Consider the following 24,487-nt stretch of genomic DNA (forward strand, 5'->3'; position numbering starts at 1 on the left):
AAAATAATTACAATGGTCAAACCAGGAAAGACTGTCTTCAAAAGTTCAGTGGAAAACCTCCTCATAGCTTTTACTATTAACTGACAGGAATCCATTGAATTAGCATGCATTGAATTTTGCCTGAAGTTCAAAAGAAAACCAATTGATTGACCAATTGATTTGACAAAGTTAAATAACGAATACAATCACACTTCAGACTAATGGGTCTTTCTAGAGACTGGCCCTGCAAGATGTCTTGCATGGCCTTTCCTAAACAACTGTCCCACTTGTTTTTGCTTCTTGGCATTTATCAAGTCTTAATCCAGAGCAGGGAAGTGACCCAGCAGTGAGACCATGGGCTGAAGGTAGCCCCCTCATACAGGGGGAGCAGGAACTCATCTCAAAGTGGACCTCGTCAGTGCCAGGCCTGCACACCTGTGGAGTCCCTGGGCTGGAGACATGGTATGTCTGTGTGTGTGTGTGTGTGAGCGAGCATGGCAGACTGTTCACTGTGGTTTGTGGAGCGTGTCTTCGGGCCAAGCCCAGTTCCCATGGCAGCGACCCAAGGTTCACCCTGACCTTTAGCTGAGCCTGGAAATGTGGCCACTTCAAGATGAAAATTGTGCATAAGTCATGGTTGACATGAATGAAGTAGGCATTCTGCAGCACATAACTAACTTACACTGGGTAAGACACCTATGAATTGTCTTGTTGTTGAACACAACGCTGTATATCCCCTCTGGAAGGTAACAGTGAACTGCATATGTCCATAATGAATTAGCCTTATCAGGTTAGCTAATATATAATAATAATAGTCAGTTAGCTTCTGGAACAGGGCACTAGTTATAAACTATGATGTTATCACCACTAGTGAGGAAAAAATCATTGACAGACTCAATGTTAGGACAGCTGAGTCACAAAATGACCCTAGTCTAGTCTGCCAGGACGCAGCCAAGACGATCAAACTCAGAGCCTATCAAAACAGTCCGCCCTCCTCCGTTGCCATAACACAATACTCCAGTACTGGAGCAGCATAGTTAGGAGCTCTGGTGATGGAAGAGATTCATTTTGGGATAGTTTGTCCCTTTAAGGCTGGTCAGCAGGCTGGGATAGACAGCCAGCATCTCTTAGTCATGATGTCATTATGGTTCCTGTTGGAGCCAGAGTGGAAAAAAGAGGATTGAGCTGGTCAACGAGCCAAGGGCTTGCATCACATGCAGATGGAATCACAGACTATTTTTAAACCCTGTGTTGCGAGAGGGGATCGACAAAAGAAGGGTCCAACAAACCCTGCCTTCTACAGGTTGTTTTTTGGTGACAGTGTGAAGGAGCGCCTGTCTTTCTTCTACCCTCCCATTTCCAGCCTGTGGTCCTTCTCAACATGTTGGGCTGTTGGACAACAGACATCTCTAAAGGGTTACACTGAGAATCTAAAGGTTGCCATGGTAAAGGCAGTCACCCATTGCCCTGCACAGCAGGGTGGGTACACAGTGTTTATTGTTCGGGCTAATCACAGTTTGGTGGACTCGCCTGCTCCGAAAGTGAAGTTACATCCTGTTATTTAGGCCAAGTTAGTTAAATATTTACATAGAAACACCATACCATACCAATGGCATCCAATGTAACCAAACTAGATAGCACCTAATCTCTCATCGAATCAGAGAAAAAGTCAGAAAGTTGTGGGAATTGCTAAAACGTTAACAGAGGACAACAATGTTTTGTACCATTTGTGTCAAATAAAAGCAATATAGAGACTTCGTACAAAATAAGATAAAAGTTTAAGCATGTTTCCTGTTTTTAATCTCCATCAGAAGTCCATAGTTTGCCTCATAGCTCCTCGTTTAACTGAAGTTAATTAAAATGTCTTAACGATGGAGTACGCCAATTTGAGAACTAATGTGCAGTGAGAGCTAGCTTCTAATCAAAACTGAAAGGATTACAAGCTCAGAGGAGAAAAACTTTTTCCTCAAAAATGTAGGGCATCTGAAATTTCCATCTTCACAGAAATATTTGAAACCTTATTTGGAAGGAACAGACTTTCAGTATTTAAAAGGTATTTGAACTCCCATCAGTTATACAATCCAGAATAATGGCTGTTTTTTAGGTAATAATAAACACTTTTTAAAAGAAATGTGTTCAGCTTGATAATACACTATCGCTAAGGGGCAAACTGAATTTCTCACTTGATGTCTGAAAAATCCTCAATTTCAATTCTGTATACAATCACACACGCACGAGCACACACGCACACGAGCACACAGCAAGTGTCTAGCTGCAATGCTGTTGCAATCCTCCAATCCTCCCCCTTCTTCTCCAGCCTAGCCTCCAGCTCCTTCAGACCACAGCTGGGTATTTTCCCAGAGGGACCCACCTTGACTGCCTGACAAACACACAGTGGATTCCTCTGATCTCCTCTCAGCTCCTGTCACATGTCACCTGTGTGAGCTACCACAGGTATCTGCTGCTGGGACACACTCCCTTGGGACAGGAAGGCAGGTGGAGGGGGGTGGAGGGGTGGCACTGGGCCGAGAAACTACAGCAGGCAACCTGACCTCATGCCCAGAACTACTGGCACACTCACACAAACACCATGTGTCTGTTCAGGGAAGAGACGCTTCTCTGCGTTTCCCAGTTGGATAACGATAACGGGTAAAACAACACAAACATTCTGGAATGCGAGTCGATACAAGGAAATTATAACATTTCTGTTGTCAGCCAGTCATGCTTAGAGTCCCAGGTGGCTTAACTGAACAGTCTTTCAGTCTTTCTTGCAGTCACATCAAAACAGACTCGTTCATTCAGCACCGTCTGTCCTCGCTGTCTCCCACCAGGGACACAATGCAGTTCTGCCACACCTCCGCCTGACTACTAAGTAACATTCGGACCAACACTACAATAGTCCAGGCAGCCAAGATAACTTGGTTTAGTATTCTGGACAATGCCAACACAGTCACACAGTCATTACTGGATGTGGATGACAGTATCTCTGCCCTATACCCACTCTGCAAGTATCACATTCGTGCTGATACTGCCAATTAAACCACTGAGTATACTGAAAGAGGCAGAGGGATATTGAAATACATGACTCATACCATATTATTGAACTGAAATTATAAATTAAGAATCCACAGCTCAAATAGCTGTGATCATTAAAAGTTGCAGTTGGTACCTACACTGTGTAGCACACTAATGAACAGGTTTGACATGACTGAACTGTGATTGGTGCTGAGATTCTAAGGGCAGGTTTGGTTTTACTAGGCTGAAGGTTGTTGAAGGAGCTTGTTTTCCTTGCTGTCAGGAATGCTCTGACTAAAAACTGACGTGCACTTGCATACACACACACCAACACACACAGCCTGAGATAAGTGTGTGTGATAGCATGAAGACATGCCAGTGCCTCTTCTTCAGGTCATGTTACTACAGCACCAGGGGTCGGGTTGGTAAACAAGGCCAACAGAGGCAGGGTACATCTGAGAACCTACCGGATCCACAAGAAGACTGTTCATTCAAAACACCTGCCAGGCTGGGGGAACACAAGACACGCTGTACCCTCGGTGTCATACCACAGTGATTACGGTCAGGGTTGACTGTGACAAGAGTGCAACCAAACATTGAATGACGCTGTAATGCTGACAATAGGCCCGTGCAGTGTCCTGAACATAACCAGGGTGTGGGTCTGTTCCAACATCATAAGAATCACTCTGCTAGGTTGGTCAAGCTACAAGCTGAAGACGAGGTGATGTGTGTCTGCTTCCACTGTAGAATGTTTCCTAAGACTAGATTAGTGGGAAGAGCAGCTCCCTGCTGTTACTTGTTCCAGTAATCACAGCTCCTGACACACTGAGCTTATACACTGGCTGGTGATCTCTGGTCCGACCAGACAGGACCCAACGACTGGCCGCAGGCTCAGGTCCTCACTGGTGCCAGCGCTCAGCTGTGAAACACTGAACGGGAAGTCTGATGGGAGAAGCGAGATGTCAGCACTCTTAACGCGAGGGATATTTTAAAACCCTGGCCCAATGAAAGGAGAAACCGGTTTTAAGTAACCGGGTGGGGGTAGGGAGTTACACTGTCACAGAGAGAATATCTTGGGGGGTACCAAAGGTCTTGGTCACACAATTTTAATGGGAGTGGTATCAACTGAATTTGAATTTCCAACAGAACTGCTATGAGATTGTGTCTCATCTGTAAACTAGATTAATTGAAATGTTAGGTCTATAGAGGATGCAGATTCTTTGTGCTGTGTATTCAGCATGTTAGGGAACAGAACCCAGCTGGAACCGCCCCACGGAGGACCTCCTGAACAAGCCTCTACTGCCTGGACATGGGTGCCTCTGGCTGAGGTATCATTCATGTTAACAGGGAGAAGGCTGCAGTTACAAAAGAAATTAAGAAGTTTGAGGATAACAAAATGTACTCAGTCTGTAATATTGATGGACACATTTCAGATTAAGAATCATACTGTATTAACCATATAGCCTACAGTAGATTATTTTGATTTTCGCAAGTTGGATAACCAAGCTATTTCACTGTTTAACTATTCACTATAGAGCTAGTATTGAACCCCACACTGAAGACTTGAATGAATGATAATATTTACAACATCAAAATCGACCTGGTCGTTCACTGCAGGTGTGCGATCAGCTACTGTACTTCCTCATCGGCTCTGTGGCACGATGCCCCAGGTCATTCCTATTAGCACGTCTGTCAAGAGGACGTTCATCTCACCAGTGATTCCCACATCCATCATCTTTTCAAAGGAAGACGCTAACGAGTCTGGACTGAAGAAAGGGATTTAGTCACTCCTGGGTCTCGTCTTTCCATCTGCTAGGACACTTTCTGGACACCACAGGACACAGCAAGACTATCTCACTCCAGTCTGTTCAACAGGACAATTGCTGACACCGTTAAATCATAGAGTCCTAAAAGGGGATTGAAGTGAAGTCAGTTTGGGGGAAAAGATTGAAAAGGGGAACTCTGCTTGACCCTTACTGGCCGACACACGTTTAAATCACACGCTTCAGTTGAAAAGGACAACGTTTTAAGGGAGGTGATTGGCATTGATGCTTCACAGCAATTTTGACAATAGAATTTTAAAAGCAAGTTTTCGTGCTCTCAGCAAATAGTGTCTTGGAAGATATGTGGTTTTAGTAGAAACTTTATCCACATTTAAACAAACTTCAGCTCTGCATTTAAATAGCGGAAAACTGCAAAAAACACTATGAAACACTTCAGAAAAGAAAAGACTGCAATAAAGAAAAAAGTATTACTGATGGTAACAAATGGTAATGCAGGCCTAAGTATTGCACTCAAGCTGTGTTGAAGTTCACATACCATTTTCAGAATGCATGAAGCACAGATTCAATATTACAAAGTAAACTTTCACACACTTCCACACACACACACACAGACCTGTATCAGTATATCATACCTACATGCAGTACCACACTTGCATGCACACACACACACATCTGGTTTTATCTCCGTCTCTCACATACACACATGCAAGAGGGCGGGGAGGACAGTGATGATCGCCCCTATCTGATATCACACAACCCCTGAGACTGAACAGCAGAGGTGTCTGCTACCTGGAATGAGCTCCCAAAACAAGCTCACCTGATCACCTCTTATGCCCTCATTGTGCTGCAGTCATATAGCCTGGAGCACAGACAGGATACACATGCACTATTCTGCGACAAACTTGTTGAAAAAAATATACTATAAAAACCCCTATGATTTAATCACCTATGATTTTAGGCTGCAATTAAGATATTATTATGGCACATTATTCACAGTGATCACGTATCATATTAACAATGGTGTAGCACTCAGCTCAGCATTGAATTGGAGTGAGTCCTTACGCACCCGACGCTGTAGAATAGCTTGGTTCTCCATCGAAAACAACATATACTCCTGTGCAATGTGCAATAGACTGGCTTTCTTGTTAACAAGTCACAGTGTGTACGTGTGTGTATTTGGTGTGTGTGTGTGTGTTTGGTGTGTGTGTGTGTGTGTTTGGTGTGTGTGTGTGTGTGTGTTTGGTGTGTGTGTGTGTTTGGTGTGTGTGTGTGTGTTTGGTGTGTGTGTGTGTGTGTTTGGTGTGTGTGGTCCAGACTGACTGGATGCAACTCCTGGGTCGCACCTGTCCCCAAGCCCCCAGTCACAGAGTTCACAGTTCACATGAAATGTCCCTCCCCCTGTCTGTTGGTGGGCCACCACATCAGGCTTCACTGGATCCTGCCATTGGGCCCCTTCCCCACCTTTAACACCAACCTTATGGTGCCGATAAACATGACTGATCTGTGGAACTGTATGGCTCTCTGACCCGTGTAGGAAAATCACCTCTTACATGAGAAGCAACACGTCCTGTTAACTGTGCAACAGCATCAGCCTCACAGATAATAAGTGTCATTTAAATAGCACTTTCAGCATTTAAATCAATAGATAAACCTGGGGGATATGGAACAGATATAGCTCAGTGATAGAGCATTTGACTGAAGATCAAAGAGGTTGCAAGATCGCCCCCATTAGTTTCTTCTTATTTGCTAAATAAACTAATTATCATGAATGATAAGTCATTGAAATGGAAAATTCTCAAGTCTGTCTTTTAGTGATGACAGATTCAAGTAGCAGTAATAGTGCCAGGCTACTTGTGATCTAAACTGATCCTTTGCACAATAAACAGCACTAACACAGGTTATTTCTACTTTAACTTTTACAATTCCATAGTACTACACTAAAAACAAACCAAACTATACTCACTAATGAGTAAGTTTAGGTTGAACTTCTTTAGTTTGTCACTTGTCATTCATGTATCAAAAGACAAAAAACTGCATCCTCATTCTGAACTTAATGATAACCTTTAGTCATTTAGCAGACGCTCTTATCCAGAGTGACTAACAGTAAGTAGAGGGACATTCCCCCGAGGCAAGTAGGGTGAAGTGCCTTGCCTAAGGACACAACCTCATTTGGGTTTGCCAGAATTGAACCGGCAACCTTCTACGTAACACTATGTACCTCTGCCATTGTGTTTAAGTCAGTGCGGGAGTCGGTGAGCGGTGAAGGAATTGGGCTAGTAATCAGAAGGTTGCCAGTTCGATTCCCGGCTGTGCCAAATGACGTTGTGTCCTTGGGCAAGGCACTTCACCCTACTTGCCTCGGGGGGAATGTCCCTGTACATACTGTAAGTCGCTCTGGATAAGAGCGTCTGCTAAATGACTAAAATGCAAATGTAAATGTATAACGTAAGGGTAGTGATCCACAACGTAAGGGCAATGAAGTGATCCTTCATTGCCTTTCTGCACAATAAACGGAGGTCAACTACACCTGACTGGCAGAGGAAGCATATCTCTGGTTTAGACTGTAACTGACAGGAGACAGTCACAACGACATGCAGCAACCAACATATTGCTGTGATTAACAGACATCCGAGACCTATGTATGGAATCAGGTTATCCATCTCAGGTACCATTGGCCACTTACCATTACTTACCTTTCACTTTTGATTCTAGAATTCACAGCCTTCAACTTTGAACCGACAAACTACAGCACAAACCTCTCAACATCACCCTATAGCCACAACAACAGTCTAAAGACTAAACAAGCTAACAAAAATTCAAGTAGAAACACATCCAGTTTTAAGGTAAAAACAACCACAATCCTGAACAGTGTTGACTTTTGACTTGTGAATGGCACATGTCAAAACACGAACTAAGCTATCGCTCATGGTCCTAAATGTGATATGAAAAGCTGTTGGAACAAAACACATACTTCTTTTCTCTCCTGAGCTACAATAGGAGCTGCTTATTATGTGAAGCAACTAGCCTATATGGCCGAATGCCCCTTCTGAGCTGAGAAAAATGATCGATGTATTACCGACAATTACATGACAATTCTGTCACAGTATGCAACTGCATAACTCTTTTTAGTTGAGTTAAAATTAAACATTTTGCTCAATTCTGTTTTTTCTACTTCCTTGATGCTCGGTGGGTGTAAACTTGAGGAACACCCCCACATGTCCAAATCTGTTTCTCCCACACTCAACGTGGAAGCAAATTAATGTAGAATGAGGTGTGTGCATTTTGAAAATACTTAATACGTGTAGCCTAATCCATGCTATCAAAACATTCACCCCAGCGTTTGTATTTTCAATAGGCGACATTTGGAGTATTTTGCTGTCTGATGGTGGCAAGAGTGCGGTATGTGACACTACAGTAATAATAGGCTACTCCTAGCCTATTGCCTAATCAGTGTTTATTTTATATCATTGGTGTATTGCTTTGATTTAAATATTATTCAAGCGTTCTTTTGAAGATCAACCAGACGAATATGAACCTTACTGATTGTCCCGAACGTATTGTAACCAAAATGTCAACAAAATTGCAACTGAAGCATAGGCTACTCTTGCATTCGTTCACACACCGCTATAAAAGAAACAGCATCATGTCTATTTAGTTTCAAACGTTAAATAATGTCGGTTTAGCCTACCTCTTGAAATGTTTTCCCCACTTAGCATGCACAGCTCAAATAGTGCCAACGTTACAAAGTCCTACGCATTAAAGCTGATAAAAGTTGTGTCCCTCTATTTGGGCATTGTAACAACAGTGAATCAATACGTATTTTCATATGGGTTTGTTTGATAGTGTTCGAATGGGTATATAAACCATCCACGGCAAGTAATTATTTATCGAAAATGTTATGAGTAGCCTAACAGCCCTACTCTTCATTTGGAACTTCGAAACTGAACAATCTAGGCGGTTTATTTTGCAAGCGATATTTAAGTTTTACTACTTACTTTAACTCCCACGGCTTCCTCCACTTTTCTTTCTATTCTTGACACGCATATTCCCCTTAATTTTAGATTGTCTTTAACTTAAATAAGACAAACCCGTGGGTGTTTCAAATGACAATGCGTCTGAATCTGATCTCTCACTCCTCTGCGTGGCTAGCTGTGCAGCTGCAGTTTTCCCTTCTTGACACGAGCGCGCATTCCGCGCACATACGGGGTAGAGGCGGGCTCGAGCCGACAGTATAAGAAATGCACGCGCACAAAACAGTGAATCCAGAGCAATAGAGAGAATATAGATATTTCTCTGTGGTTCTGAGTGAATCTATTACGGGGATTCATTTACCGTTACTCAAAATATGATATGACCCTTTAACGCCAATATTTAAACAATCAATGATGAATATTCCCTATGAAAATCTACCAAAAACGGTGACGTGTTTCGTTTCACTATCATTTCGGTCCTACACGGCCTCTCTTAAAAAAAAAGATGTAATTACTCATTATCACCTCATCCGTACATAGGGCTGACATGCATTTTTATCATGCGTTAATAAATAATTTATAATCTGAGGGTAAGACTATTCAGGAGGAAACCATGTGTTGTGAAAATGTATTTTGTACCAGGTATGTGTTTTGATGACAGTAATTTAACAACTTTTTGTACTCGTTCATTGGGGCTAATAACAAATTAATCTCAACAGCTATGGAGAAGGAATTCCGGAACATTGGTATTGGGTGAATGAGGTGAGAGTCGAGAGTTGACGGTGAGGTGAGGGAGTGACTCGTGTTTTTACACATTCCTTGCATTCTTTCCGCCCTGCTCGATCCCCAGAACCAAGATTTCAGCTTGGGGTAGCACAAGATAAAGGTTAAGCTTCAGTCATTTGCACCCTCCTTTACAAATCTGTCTTGCTTGAAGATAAATAAATAGCATACGTAGGAATGTACACCTGTGTAATTCATGTCTTCCTCAGTCGTTGGAAAACCAACATGAAACCGATTTTAAACTATTTTGCATTTCAAAGTGAAAACTCGTACCAACATAAACGAATTAAAAACACAAAACAACTATTTCAAATTTCTTTTGAGCATTCTGTAGTAGAACAACACCAGACTTGGAGAATTGCAATTTCATGGTATTTTATTCATTTAGTCCAGTCAATCGATGATGATTTCTCATCAATGCAATCAAGCTCAATGCAAATTTGTGACAGTGTTTTTGTAAAGCTACTGAGTAAGCAGGAACCACACTGCTTGCTGCTGATGGAGGCTTCTAACGCTGATGAAAATCTAAATGTAACACATCTATCATATCTATCATAGCCTAGTTGAAAGTGCATTTCATCACAAACACTGAACATGAAGCAGTGTCTTCCCCAAAGATTAGCAGGAGGGGTGATTCACGTTTGATGTACATATGCTAAAACTGACGGGGTCAGCAGAGTAGCCTATAGCCTAGTTTGTCTAGTAAGCTTGGTAAATCAAGCACGGGAATCAAGTAAGGGAAGAATACATAATGAATAAGGGTTCATTCCTTTTTCAAAAATTGTCAAAGCATTAATATTAATGTGTATTAAGATCAACAAACATCTTTGGTACACAAACTGTATATTTAAAAGGGAAATAGTTTTGAGAAGTAGTCAAAATCCCCCACCAAAATCGTTCAAGTTGTGTTCTAATGAAGCTAGTTGCTAGCTCAGCATGTGATGCTTCCCCTCTCTGACTCACTCATTCCTGCTATATGGTTCAGGATCCATGACTCTCCTCGGGAAACCAGTATCTTTCCTGTCTGTCTTCCAAACCAATTATAATTCACCCTTAAAAACCCAAGCTTGCAGCAGCAACAGGAAGCAGGTTAAGGAAGCAAGCAAGCAAGGGGAGATTTGGGGGCAATGGTGGGGAAGTTTGTCATTGTACTTGAGTGATTAATTTGTGTGCCTATGTGTACTTTGTTTTCAGGAGGGGAATATTTTGGGCACAAAACAATACCAGGTCCCTAGCTCTTTTCACCAATTCATAGTTTTGAGTCACGAGACATGCTCGGTGACCTGGAAGGCAGAAAGCTGCTGGCGATATCGGCTCACACCGTTGAGACGCAGCAAAAGCCGGCAAATTATCTTCCTACGTTTCTTTGGATCACCTCTCAGCTAAAGAAAAATATATGGACACAAACTGCAAGTGTTGGCGTCTAACACAACAACACAACTATTTAGTTAGCAAACTTTATCTCACTACGACGCCTCGACACAACAAACAATGTCAAACCGATTACATAAAGATGTGTTTATGGCAAAAAATACGATGGTTAATATACTTGTGTTTGTTTTACTTGTGCTTAGCTTTGATGAAATGTTCGCCTGATGCAGTTATCCAAAGCACCGGATGTACCCGCCGGGTAGCCAGTAGCAGTTAGCTAGCCTAATATGTCCTCAGCTTTGTTTTCCCTGTATTTGCGCTGTTGAGCTAGAATTGTTTTGGGTCTAACAAACTAATAAACCACGAGAGAGGTATAAATTATGATCTTAAGTCCTGTAGAGCAATTAATGCCATTCAATATCAGAACCATTGGAGTGGTTAACAGTGGAAGTTAGGTTTTTCCTAATCGCACTAGCGCGGGTAACCGGTCACATGACCCCAATGACGAGACTTTAGGAAGCCAGTGACTAGTTACTGACAGGTAATGATGACTAAATGGCGTTTCTTGTATAGAGAAATGGCATGGTCGGGAAATGAGATTGCCTTGCAGAGTATAAGTCTAATAGGCAGTGGATAATATCATACTGGTTGGAGAATATCTATTGTGGTATTTATGTAGGCCATTACTGTCATATTGGGACTCCAGTTTTAAGTGTGGATAGTATATTACGCAAGAGCAGTATACTAAAAAGAACCAAAGAACTAGAACCCTGACTGGACTTGACCTGCATTCGAGTTTACAAGAGCAACAAACTCCTAAGGAAACATTAGAAAAGGAGCACCTGGGATGGTGAGAGCTGGGTTGGTTCCAGGGCACGCACAGGCCATTGTGGACAGGAAGTGAGCTGGCAAGGAGGAAATCAGCATTGGTAAACCAAAACAGGATGTAGTCCAGTGGTCCATCAACATGTCAGACGACTCATTGACCATCCGAGTAGCCAAAACAACTATTGTAACAGGAGTAAAGTGCTTGATATAAGAAGTGGAATGATGGAATAAGAAAGGATAAATGGAATAAGAAACTATTTTTTATTGATTATTGAAGATTTAGCTTAGGTACCTCTTAAAATGTCATCAGTGAGAAGAAAAAAATTACCATCCACAACTGACTTTTCAATACACTGTTCACCTATCATGTTTTACAAGTAAATTTCTGCACAACATGGTTGCACATTTGTAGACGCACTGCAGAGAAATGCAGTTCAAAGCCCTTCTCAAACATAATGCAAATCATGCTACACAATGAGCCATCACCTCATCTCTTTTGACTCAGAGCTTTGTAAGTAATTGGCCAGTATAGCACTGTGACCTAGCACAAAGTCGAACAGTGATGGTATTAGAAAGGATTAGCAATGCAGTTCAATTTGATCAAGCAATGTGGTATCTTTAAACTAGCTTGTTAAAAGAACCTTGTTGCATGCTGTGCAATGTCACAAGATGATGACACCACCTGCTGATAATCGTGAGGGGGCATGCTCTTCAAGCTGTGTAAGGCTGTTATAGTTTGATGTTGCACAATAGAGGGATCTCCTTTTCTGCCATACTAGCTATGGACTGTCATCAAATTGTTACTGAAAAATACCCTGTGGAATAATTCAGACCAGTCGCATGACAAATGGAATCTGAAGCAACAATATATACAAAGACATTTTGGAAGTGGAGAACATTAGCCAAAATTGCTAAAGGTCATAAAAGAAAATTTTTCTGTTAATCTGACACCAGATTATTCATGCATTTGTCAGATAGAAAATGTACTTTTATATTTTTTGAATTAAGTTATAAATCACTTCAAACTCTTATAACAGATAAACATCTATAGCATGTCATGCATAACTTGACAGTATATATAAATCGTCAATTTAAAAACATCAGCAAAGAATAGAGGTGGACTGTACTTTAGTGTGTGTGTCAACATACTGAATGTTGGTAAAATGAAAATGTATTAATTGACTCACAACTTTAACAAAACATTTATGGACTGGCACATTTTTTTTTATTAGGTTCAATAATTTTAACCCAATTACAATCAGGTTAATAAGGATATTGTTTGAAATGAGGTTTAATTAGGTTAATTGAGAAATACACAATTGCCTTAATGACATACGACTACACAAGACATGTAAAGATGACTAAAGAATACAACAAAAATCTTGGCTTAAAATAAATAAATTCTGACTTCAACACTCCTGCATACTATTATGTTGAATGGATGACATTATCGTGTCATATACTTGGATGGAACAAATATAGGATTCCATAGTCATACAAAACCATCAACTACAGCTATTTAAAAAATTGTAGACAGATAAAAAAATCGTTGTAAAAAAAGACAATAAATAGTCAACACTTATACCATGTTCTTAAAAGGCTTAAAAAAAAGCAAACGAGTGACTGTTTCCTCGTGGACCAGAAGTGTCAGTGATGGAGTAATGCTTTGTGTTCTCAGTTGGCATTGGCCCCCGCACACATCAACTATCCCACGATCCAAATATGTCAGATTACCTAGACGAGAAAATCATCACATGGATTTTAAGATGTATTCCTTTTTATTATTAAGATTAGTACGTTTCCTTGGCCGCTGGTATTCTCTACCTTTTTTTGGTTACGAGTTGATAAGGAGTAGGCCAGTTTATCCAACCCTGAATAGTTTGAACACCTTTTTGTTTCCAACCCAAAGCAATATAGTGCAAAAAAGCATTGGGAACATTAACTAACAAAGGGTGATGCAATGACCACAGCAGGTTTGACAAACACAGCCTCTGAGGCCTCAGAAACATTACCTGTCCAGACGGTTGACCACGTCCCGGACCGTGCTGATGAGGTGGTCGTGCTCCTGGGGGTTAGCGAGGATGAGGCCGTGGAGCCGCTTCATGTAGGAGTCGATGGTGTCCAGGGTGGGGGTCTCCCCACTGCCTGCAGGCGAAAACACAGCATCAGCACAACGGTGACCTGAAGGGGTAACCTTTTTTTTGTTTTGATTTTAATCATACCACAGTGCTATAGGTGAGTAACCTATACACTTTAGTTTTTGAAGTGTAATATCACAATTTTGAAAGTGATGTTTGTGTATGCAGCGGTGTGTGGGTAGGTGTCTGTTGACGTGTTAGTGTGTGTCTCACCAGGCAGAGCCACTGAGGAGAAACTGGAGGTCAATGCCTGGCGCAAGGTCTCCAGGTGCTGTTGCAGGAGGCCGTTGCGGCCCCTCTCCTGCATCACGTCGCCCTCCAGACGCTCCACGGCGCCGCGCATGCTCTCCACATGCTTCTGCAAGGCGGCGTTGCGCTCCTCGTACTCCATGTTAGTCTTGCGGAGCTGGCGCATCTCCGCTTCGCGCGCTGCAGGCCAACAGAAACACTAAAGTAAGATGCTGCAGGCCAACAGAAACACTACAGTCAGACGCTGCAGGCCAACAGAAACACTACAGTCAGACGCTGCAGGCCAACAGAAACACTACAGTCAGACGCTGCAGGCCAACAGAAACACTACAGTAAGATGCTGCAGGCCAACAGAAACACTACAGTCAGACGCTGCAGGCCAACAGAAACACTACAGTAAGATGCTGCAGGCCAACAAAAACACTACAGTCAGACGCTGCAGGCCAACAGAAACACTACAGTAAAATGCTGCAGGCCAACAAAAACACTACAGTAAGACGCTGCAGGCCAACAGAAACACTACAGTCAGACGCTGCAGGCCAACAGAAACACTACAGTAAGACGCTGCAGGCCAACAGAAACACTACAGTCAGACGCTTGCTTACAGACAGAGATGGGAGGAAGCAGTGCTGGCTGAGGCTATCAATAATTCACAAGAGCAAGGCACACTCAGCTAAACTTTGCAGTATACTATTTTAGGATGAAGTAGAGGTGCTAAAGCAGGATGAAGAAGAGGTGCTAACTAAAGTACTATGGGGTTGATTTAACTGTTACAGTACAGCAAAACTAAGATGGTTGAAACTGAAACCATGAAAGACTGTTTGGTACCTTTGCTGTGGTTGAGAAACTCCTCAGTGAAGATGGGAATGTCAAAAACAGACCGCTCTTTCCCATCTGTGTCCTTCTGGTCAGGTTCAAAGTAAGAAACAGAATAGACAAAGAGAAGAAAAGACAGTGGAAACTAAGATCAAACCCAATGGAACGTGCTGGTAGGGACCAATATAATACTGCTGTGACAGAGCCACATCGTCTGCTATTATAGAAAGGCATGGGGCACTGGGACAAGAATTCTTCATCTATCGTACACATTTTTACTCAAGCTTTAAGTGAGTGTGTGATGTGGACTATTGACAACCAAGAAAGGGGTCATTACTGTTGGATGTGGGAGGTAGCAGGCAGGGGTTGATACCCTGGCCAGAGCTAAAAATACAATGCAATTATACAATCCGCAATAATACAATGATTAACCTGATGCTAAGAAAAAGGACGGTTTGCACGCAGGGTAGAAAGTTGCAACAGGCCGCTCTAGTCCTAAAGATGAAAGCGTGCAGTGTAATCCATCCCTTACTGCCCCATTTCAATTGACAGTGAGTTGGATATGTTAGAGTAGCTTGGTACTGTGCTCCAGGGGGTATTGTGTGGTCCTAATGCTACCCCCTACACAGCAACGGGATTGAAGGATCGCTAAATACGGCTAAGTCACCTTGACTTTCACCCTCCCTGCTTGAAAGGGAGATTTACACTACAACCCTATAATCACATCTCTTTACTTCATCAAAAATGAATTAAACACTTACCAGAAGCGAGGGGTTTGGATGCCTAATATAAAGAGGGAGCCAAAGCAGCTTAATCTAGCTTTAGTGCCGCTAGACTTCACGTCCAGCAACCAATGATGGCCAAGCCTTTAGTTGAGCTCTTATGTGATAAAAAAGTCTGTCATTGGGTTCATCATTTAAGGTTGTAGAAGCACGCCAAAGTTTAAACTGGATGACAGTAGGATGTATTAGCCATACTCTTTCGAGGGAGGAAACATGCTTGGTAAGTGTACTGGCTTCAAACTGAGACAAAGTTCCATTATATATTTGTAAATAAGTGAGTTTAACACTCAGTCGAAAATTGAGTACAAAACATATTATTTTTTATGAAACACATTCACTGTCTGTGCCACTAGAAGTATCTGCCATAAATACTAATGCAACAACAAACTGGAAGTTGGGTGCAAGATCATTGATAAATGTGTGTGGTGCAGGACAACCTGGGCACAGAAGGGTTAACTGACCTCGTGAAGAGACTCACTGGCTACCTGGTGACCACCATCTGGAAGGAAAGAACAGAATAAGACAGGACAGGAGATGATTCATGCTTCCTCCACCCAGCATGCATCTTGCTACATCTTGAACCTATAAAGGAGGAGTTATCAGGGGTGCTTGCCAGCCTCTTTCCAAAAGAGAAAGTCTTAAAGAAATATCAACGACAGCCAATGGTAGGCGATATCTATCCAATACATGTCTCAGCTAACAGGTTAGTGACAGCTAACAGGTTAGTGAATACATGTCTCAGCTAACAGGTTAGTGATGTGCACCTCCAGTTTACAGTCAAAGGTGTTCAAGCTTCTCCGAATTAATGATGCTTTCAGTCAAACGTCTTCAAACGGCCAAACAGAGCAGCTAAAGCTGTGTATCTTACTGGACATGGGGGATGGGAACAGCTCAGCTGTAGAGCATTTGACTGAAGCTCAAGAGGTTGCAGCTTCAAATCCCCCTTTGTATGTCACTGAGACATTTACATTTAGTCATTTAGCAGACGCTCTTATCCAGAGCGACTTACAGTAAGTACAGGGACATTCCCCCCGAGGCAAGTAGGGTGAAGTGCCTTGCCCAAGGACACAACATCATGTGGCACGGGGAATCGATCCGGCAACCTTCTGATTACTAGCCCGACTCCCTCACCGCTCAGCCATCTGACTCCCGAGACCACATATAGTGGATTGCAGAGTAGAATAGCTTCATTTCCATCCAACCCAACTGATCCGTCCTGAGGGTTTTCTTACTCTGGGATATAGCAATGAAAACCTTCCTTTCCAAGTTGTGAGTGGTGTTTACCTCCACGATGCCTCTTGCCCTTCTGGTTCTCCTGGACCTTCCTGGTGAAGTGCTTGTAGGCCTCTGTCTTCTGGTATTTCTCCAGCTCCCGCATATAGCGTTCCTTATCCCTCTCTGCCTCGTCCAAGTAATGCTGTAACACAGGAGACATGGGCAGTGAGACAGACGGGCAGTGAGACAGACGGGCAGTGAGACAGACGGGCAGTGAGACAGACATGTGGTGTGGCCCTCGGACTCACCTGCTTGTCCTCTGGGGGCAGTTTGCTCCACTCGTTGCCCAGCATCCGCGTGATCTCTGGGAAGGGAACATCGGGCCTGTCTGCCCTCAGCTGTTCCCTGCGGTCATTCATGAAGCGAACATAGCCGGTCAGGGGAGCCTTGGGGGCGTTGCTGTCCTTCACAGGCTTCTTCCTCTTCCTTCCCTTAGTCCAGCTGCCTCGTCTGGACTTCTGACATCAGAACAGTGAGTACAGATCAGAACAGTGGGTACAGATCAGAACAGTGAGTACAGGTCAGAACAGTGAGCACAGGTCAGAACTATTTTTTAATGCTGACAGATCATTGAGGTGCACTTCTATTCTGATTACCCAGTAGAGTGGACTCTTTCCTCGCAAAGGAGAGCCCCTTACATTTACGCATTTAGCAGACGCTTTTATCCAAAGCGACTTCCAAGAGAGAGCTTTACAAAAGAGCATAGGTCACTGATCATAACAACGAGGTAGTCCCAAACATTGCAAGCAGCCAGAACATGAAGCATACATTGTAAAAACGAAACAAGTGCCAAAGGGAAGACCCATAAGAGCGTGCAGTTATACAAGTTACAAATTAAAACAACATGAACCTCAAAAAGTGCAAGACTGTACCTGTGGAAGAAAAATCTACAGTAAAATATTCTACAGCGAGTACAAGAGTTAACTTCGTTATAACTAACCTACAAGAGCAACAAGTCACTCAATAAGAGTCATTGTGATCCTGGAGGAAACTAACATCAGGTCCCTTCATCATCATCTTCAAGGAGAAGCTCCAGGGGGGTCATCTTACCTCATCTCCATTTCTCTGGCTGCTGTTGTCAGTGTTCCCTCCAGGTGAGCCTGTCTGCTCCTCCATGTCTCCTCAGACTATGACAACACAACAGGAACATGCTTAGGTGGCGGCAATCCAAATATCTGATCATTTTGGCTTCGCTTTATCAATGGCATAGGGTCAATGTTGCTAGGCCTAAAGGAAATGACATAGCCACAGAGACTGTTCAACAGAGAAACCATTCAGAGAGGGTCTGGGGTGAGGAATTGCACAAATACCAGTGGGGATGCTTCGGAAGGAAATGGTGCACAGACTGTCTCATTGATTACTCCTCAACACACCAAACTGTTTGTTTTCTCTCCTGCACCCTTTTTTTGGCCCAATAAATGTCTTGGTTAGAAAACGTTTCCGCTCATAGAAAAGTCTCACAACAATCAGTTTCTGAGGCTTGGGAAAACAAGAGCTCTACCTCTTCATGAGATTATCTCCATATTGTACCTAGTCGGATTTCAGCTGAAGGAAGTGTTGCAGTGGCATTGTGTGAAATAGCATGAAATGTCAGATAAGGCCTAGCCAGGTTGAACAAACTCTAGGCCCTTGATGTAATTAATTGGGTGAGGATGTTAAAAATAACCAAATGCTCAATGGACAAAATAGAAAGCTATGGCCTTGGAAAGCTTATCAAAACAGGCGTTCAGTTTAAATATTTGTATGGAAGCCTAATAAAAACTGTGACCCATTTTTTAGAACAGTTTGCCAATTTAGGCATATAATCTAAATAGTAGGCTAGTATACAATTAATCAATGACGAGGCCCAATGACTACATACGATAAATACCATTGTACATCCATATCAAACTATTTGCCTATCAAGCCTATTTAATAGTGGCACACATAAGTAGCACACACAGTTCGTAGCAAATAGACGACCCAAAAATCAGATTGCATTCAGGGTTTTTGTAGTGTTATATCGCTCTCTGCTGGACCGCGCGTGCTCCACACTGGACCTGTCATGCGCCAATGTAGTTTCCCCACCTACGACCAGTCAACCGCCTTTCTACAGGGTTCACTGAGAAGTGGGTTAACAATAGCTTTTTTCAGAGATAGACATCTTACAGACTTTCGGAAATTGCTTTGTGAGAGCCGGTCTGCAAAGACAGAGAGAATTGCTCATTTGCCGTTCTTTCTCGATTGTATAGCATATCAATATTATTTTAATATAAAAATATATTATATGTAACGCTACACTTTCCGCAAGGGAGAATTGTGAGCTTGGATGTCGTGGAAATACATATTCCAGGAGTTTGCTAAAAAATAAGAATGTAGTTTCAATAATAAAAAATGTTTAATTTCCCCGTGTGTTTGCATCGAGCAACATGTTTGCTGTAGACCTACTCTGCTCCATCCATTGTTCTTTTTATGCCAGTTCACTGGCATAGAACTTAAATTAATATTACTTAATTTTCTCAATTCAACAGTAAACGTTTTCATAAAACATCAGGGTGTGGCTAAATCTTGACTAGACAGCTGGCAAACTAACCTACTGCTGTCAAATCCAGTTAGCTAGCGCTACATAATTCATTTGTAACTATCTACCTAAATGATGTGGCTATAAATTGCATACAAGCACAGTCTATATTTAACAGTCTCTAAGACGCAACGTATAGTTTACGTAGCTTAAGTAAACAATGAATACAGTATTGCATTGCTAACCTAGTCTCTGGCTCTGTGCAGCTAGCTAGCTTTCAAGCTAGATTCAGCTAACTTGCATGAAACCTAAAACGCGCGACTGATATGGAAATGGGACCCAATTCGTATACGCTGTCTATTAAAAGTATAAAAATACACTAACCTGTGACGTAATGCTTTATGAACAAGTCTAGAAACGATTGCTAGCTGATGATTTACCTAATCAAAACAAAAGCTGCAGTCGTTTCCGCTACACATTACCATCACCGCGTCACTACCGGTCACCAATGTTACGTCAAATTTGTCACCAGGTGGCGACATTTCCTTTCTCTATGACTAACACAGGGAATAGCAATGCATCTCAATGCTATAATTATAATAACAAATGTTTCTAATGCATGACATATATGAGTGATACCAAATACTGCACCCACTGACACAAGGCCCCAGATAGGCACGGGTTCCAGACACATGCCTAGATCTGAAAGCACGAAATAAAACAATGCTATTGCCATTTTAAGAAGATATAAACAGAACGTTTTCCCTTGGCAGGCAAAGTTGACTGAGGGATTTTTCCCCGTGTTGATTTTTGGCACAGACATCTGAGAAAAACACCAAAAGACGAGATCGGAAAAGCCAATCCAGGTTTGTTATAAAACCTCCTTGCCACATTGACTGTAAACGTCCAGATCGGTCGATCTATTCTACACAGTAGGAGGACGTGCAGCAGCATCCAGTGAGCTGTAGCAACAGTGGCATTTGGCCTGGGTGTGCACAGTCCAGATGTGATCCATCATGGCATCCATTCGGGGCCTTGTAAGCAAATAACCCACTGTTATTATGGAGGTAGGGAGATGTGCACAGAATTTCAGCTAAGGTCCTGGATTTTGCAAGATCACAGCCACTCACGTCAATAAAGTATGTTGCACATGTTGATTTTTTTTTGCAAACGGTACCAACAATAACCCTTGAACGTGGCAGAGAGGGCAAAAAGTACACACATCCTACACGCAAGTAGAAGTACAGATACTCATGTTTAAAAAGATTCTGGTAGAAGTTGAAGTACTGACTACACACAGAGTTTCACTCAAGTTAAAGTAAAGAAGTGTGGGCTCTGACATGCAGGATAAGTAGCCATTACTATGTAAGGTAATATATGAAGAGGTGAAAAACACACAGTGAGAGGAGAGAGAGAGAATATGCCAAATACAGAATAAAACTAAAGTAACAAGTCTGGCTTGAAAATGTAAGAAGTAGAAAGTGAAGATATTTGTGTAAAAAATGTAAGGAGTGAAAGTAAAAAGTTGTAAAAAAAAAAAAAGAATAGTAAAGTAATGACACCAGAAAAATCTACTAAAGTACTTCCCATCTCTGGAAAGTGACATAAAGATCCAAAGCTTCTTCCACAAGGCTTAACGTGTTTTGTTTGTGCAAAGCACAAAGGAAGGCTGGTGGATGGTGAGCCTTGCTCAAAGTGACATCTTACAATGTTGTGGAACAGGAAGCCTACTGTTTGAGAGAGTAGACATTCGTTAGAGTGACTTACTGGACTTAACACTTCTGCAGTTCTGCAGTTTTCAAGGCCACACCCTCTGAAAAAGTTGTCCATTTGAACACATGATGGCACTGTTATAACAGGACAAACACTAACCCTTGAAAATGGTCATCTCTCTCACCTACCATGTGTCACCTAGGGTTGTCAAACTATGTAACCTAAATGCACCCTAGCCTCACTGATACTAGACACCCTCGGTGTGTCTTCATATGCAGCAGAAAGGTCCACCAGATTTGGTAATCCTTAATAAAAGGTTGTCGGCTCGAGACGCTAGAATTTCATCTGGTGGTGTGACTGGTGTGCCCATAAATAGAAATACAGACATCCAAGAGTATGCCCTAAATACTGTATTCCATTTCGAGGTCAGATTTTGTGGAGATTTCGTCCATGTGTTCTCTCCCGCTCTGTTTTCAGGATGTGACATATACATATCGGCAGTAAGGGCTGTAAACAAAAAGATACTATGAAAACATGCCAAGTTCAATTTACCTTAACCTTTCACATCCTTCACACTCCCAGGGTTGTTTGGGCACAGGAGGCAGTAGGTCGTTATGACCCCTCCCCCTCAGATCATGTCACTTTCACTCAGCTGGTCGTGACATGTGAGGCCCACTCTGCGAAGACAGTGAGGGGGCCATGCTAACTCCTGGTCCTTGGTGTGTCTCCATATGTGTCCTGACCTGTTTGTGACAGCAGCTGGGAAGCTAGAGGCTGGCCTCCACCGCCTACAGTCCCTGTCTTACTGAGCCACAGGACACCTAGAGTAACAAGTCATGTCTAGTAAGGATAGGGGATTCATATTCCAGCTACAGAGACAACAGACCAAACATGCACATGAGCACATAGTGGTATCGATCGTAAAAGATGGCCAGTAGGTCACTTCCTGTGTGGTTGCTCAACCTTGGGATCTGTTTTTTGTCAGTCTCCATCATCTTAAGTTGTAAGGACACTACCATAGCGTACTGCAGATCTGGTAGCCTATGTAACAGAAATTTAAAAAGAGCTGGAAAAAAACTGCTGAATGACACCAGGCAACACCTTATGGTGTGTCATTTTACTGGGGTTGTATTACATTTTGTGTCCGCATGATTTGCAATGATCTTGTGAAATACAGCACAGTGCTATTAAGTTTGTTTACCTGCAATAACTGGTTTTCTACATCACCATGTGAGCGTCCTAAAAATGGACTTGCATGACAACTGTGACAAAGACTTAATGAATTCAAGTGGTGCTCCTGAGGCATCTTTTTAATGATGTTCTAGAAACATCACAGCTGTTGCTGTCTTGGTGACAACTTTCAGACTAACTGTCATTTTGCCTGTAGCTATATGAACACACCTCACTTATATCGCATTACACCGAACATTTGTAGATAATTAAATGTAACAAATACAATACATGCATGATTGTAATAATTGCAATTATTAATTATTAGTTGCTATACTTTAAGATTTAATTTCAAATTAAACTTGTTATAAAGGCAATTACATACTGTATCTTTGTACACCAAATAAAAATACAGGGAGGCAGGTACATGCATGCACACATATCCCAGCTCCCCACCTCCATCAGGGACACTGACTGTCTCCCCAACTTCAAGGAAAGGCTCAAGACGCGCTTGTTCGGGAGTACAACGGCACTTAGGAATGCTTGGCTGGACCTGATGTTAGTTTCCTCAAGGATCACAATGATTCTTATTCAGAGACTTGTTGCTTTTGTAGGTTAGTTATAACGAAGTTAACTCTTGTACTCGCTGTGAAATGTTTTGACTGTTGATTGTTCTTCTACAGGTACAGTCTTGCACTTTTTGGGGTTCATGTTGTTTTAATTTGTAACTTGTATAACTGCATGCTCTTATGGGTCTTCCCTTGGCACTTGTTTAGTTTTTCACAATGTATGCTTCATGTTTTGGCTGCCTGCAATGTTTGGGACTACCTCGTTGTTATGATCAGTGACCTATGCTCTTTTGTAAAGCTTTCTCTTGGAAGTCGCTTTGGATAAAGCGTCTGCTAAATGCATAATGTAAATGTAAGTATGTACACATATTTCACACTGTCACCTCCCAAATAAACACAAACAAACATGGGATTTTCCATCTGGCCTAAATATGTACAATGTGTGAAACCATAACACACGGTCAAATAATGCAATTGTGTAACAATTGACAGTAAATGTCTACATTAACAACCCTCTCCTGGTCCCAGTTGAGGGGCTTCTATTCCAGACAGCTGAGCTAATGGAAGCCTGTGCGTGCTGCTTAAACTGGTGTACCTCCAGGCTCCTCCCGCGGGCCTTGCGTTTCCTGGATGCTCCCCGAGGATGCAGTGCTTCTCCATGTTTCCCCCCTCCGCTCACCATCTTGCACTTATTTCTAATGTCCATTTTGCACGTTCTCCCTTTATCTGCCTTGCTTCTCTTACTCTTCATCTCCATCGGCCCTGTTTCATGGCTCGCAGGCCTGGGGAAACTCTTCCACATTGCGGATGTCGGGAGGCCACTTTGGTTCAAGCCTGGCTGGAGACAGGATTTAATTAGCAAGTCAGGCGATAAATTACCACCACAATTAAGTAGACAGCCCCTTCTTTTTCTGTTTACGCCCAGGGAAAGTCAAACCAAAACAGAGAATCCCAGGCAAACACAGCAGTTTACTGTAGATGAGCACACAGGAGTTAAAGGCTGCCGAGGGCCTCCCTAAATGTAAATACAGTTGAGGGTGGTCGCCGCTCTCTGAAGGGACAAGCTTCCTCTCGTTTCGGGTGACAGATATGCATTTCTGTCCTTTTCACAGAGACTGTTTCTTGGCGCGGGCCCAGAACACACATTTTACTTTAACAGTCGACACACAGCGTGAGCTCAGTCCCCAGACTCGACGCTCAGACACTAAACACAGATGTCCCTCTTCTCTGTCTCTCTTCCTTGATCATTTTGAGAACAATTCTAATCAGTAAAATGCCTTGATGCTTGGTTGTTGCCATTTATCTGACTGATAGTTTTTCAGATGTGTAACAGGGACATGGAATTTGAGCATGCTCCCCATGCCTCTGTTACAGTATTTGCTTAATAATCATGGGGGGAAAGAATAGGGGTCATCATTATATCGTACACCAGTTTGTAACTCTGACTCATGCTTATTGCTCCAAAGATTTTATATTATCTATGTTGCAATATGTGTGACCAAGATTTGATTGCAAAAAAACTATTCCCTCAATGCATTCTCTTG

The 24,487-nt window shown here is 42.4% G+C and overlaps 2 protein-coding genes across 5 annotated transcripts in view; both read right to left on the reverse strand.

Moving 5' to 3' along the window:
• peak1 (pseudopodium-enriched atypical kinase 1) overlaps positions 1 to 8,968 on the reverse strand; it is a 64,438-nt gene extending 55,470 nt beyond the window's left edge. For both annotated transcript variants that reach the window (XM_047033182.1, XM_047033181.1), the window contains exon 1: positions 8,774 to 8,968. The gene's annotated coding sequence lies outside the window, so the exon portion shown is untranslated. The remainder of the gene's footprint in view (positions 1 to 8,773) is intronic.
• Positions 8,969 to 13,178: 4,210 nt separating this feature from the next.
• Positions 13,179 to 19,987, reverse strand: hmg20a (high mobility group 20A). 3 transcript variants are annotated; one of them, XM_047034631.1, is made up of 9 exons: positions 19,876 to 19,987; positions 18,042 to 18,118; positions 17,240 to 17,449; positions 17,001 to 17,133; positions 16,178 to 16,215; positions 14,947 to 15,019; positions 14,083 to 14,298; positions 13,744 to 13,876; positions 13,179 to 13,465 (listed from the first exon to the last, which is right to left on the reverse strand). In XM_047034631.1, exons 2-9 carry the CDS (start codon positions 18,105 to 18,107, stop codon positions 13,462 to 13,464), a joined length of 873 nt encoding a protein of 290 aa, XP_046890587.1. In that variant the 5' UTR covers positions 18,108 to 18,118; positions 19,876 to 19,987; the 3' UTR covers positions 13,179 to 13,461. The 3 variants fall into 3 exon arrangements, with proteins under 3 accessions (XP_046890587.1, XP_046890585.1, XP_046890586.1); XM_047034629.1 differs by having other exon boundaries at positions 14,947 to 15,022; XM_047034630.1 differs by lacking the exon at positions 13,179 to 13,465 and having other exon boundaries at positions 13,740 to 13,876; positions 14,947 to 15,022.
• Positions 19,988 to 24,487: the final 4,500 nt, after the last annotated feature.

The sequence above is a fragment of the Hypomesus transpacificus genome, chromosome 14 (genome assembly GCF_021917145.1).
Source record: "Hypomesus transpacificus isolate Combined female chromosome 14, fHypTra1, whole genome shotgun sequence".
Taxonomy (NCBI): Eukaryota; Metazoa; Chordata; class Actinopteri; order Osmeriformes; family Osmeridae; genus Hypomesus; species Hypomesus transpacificus.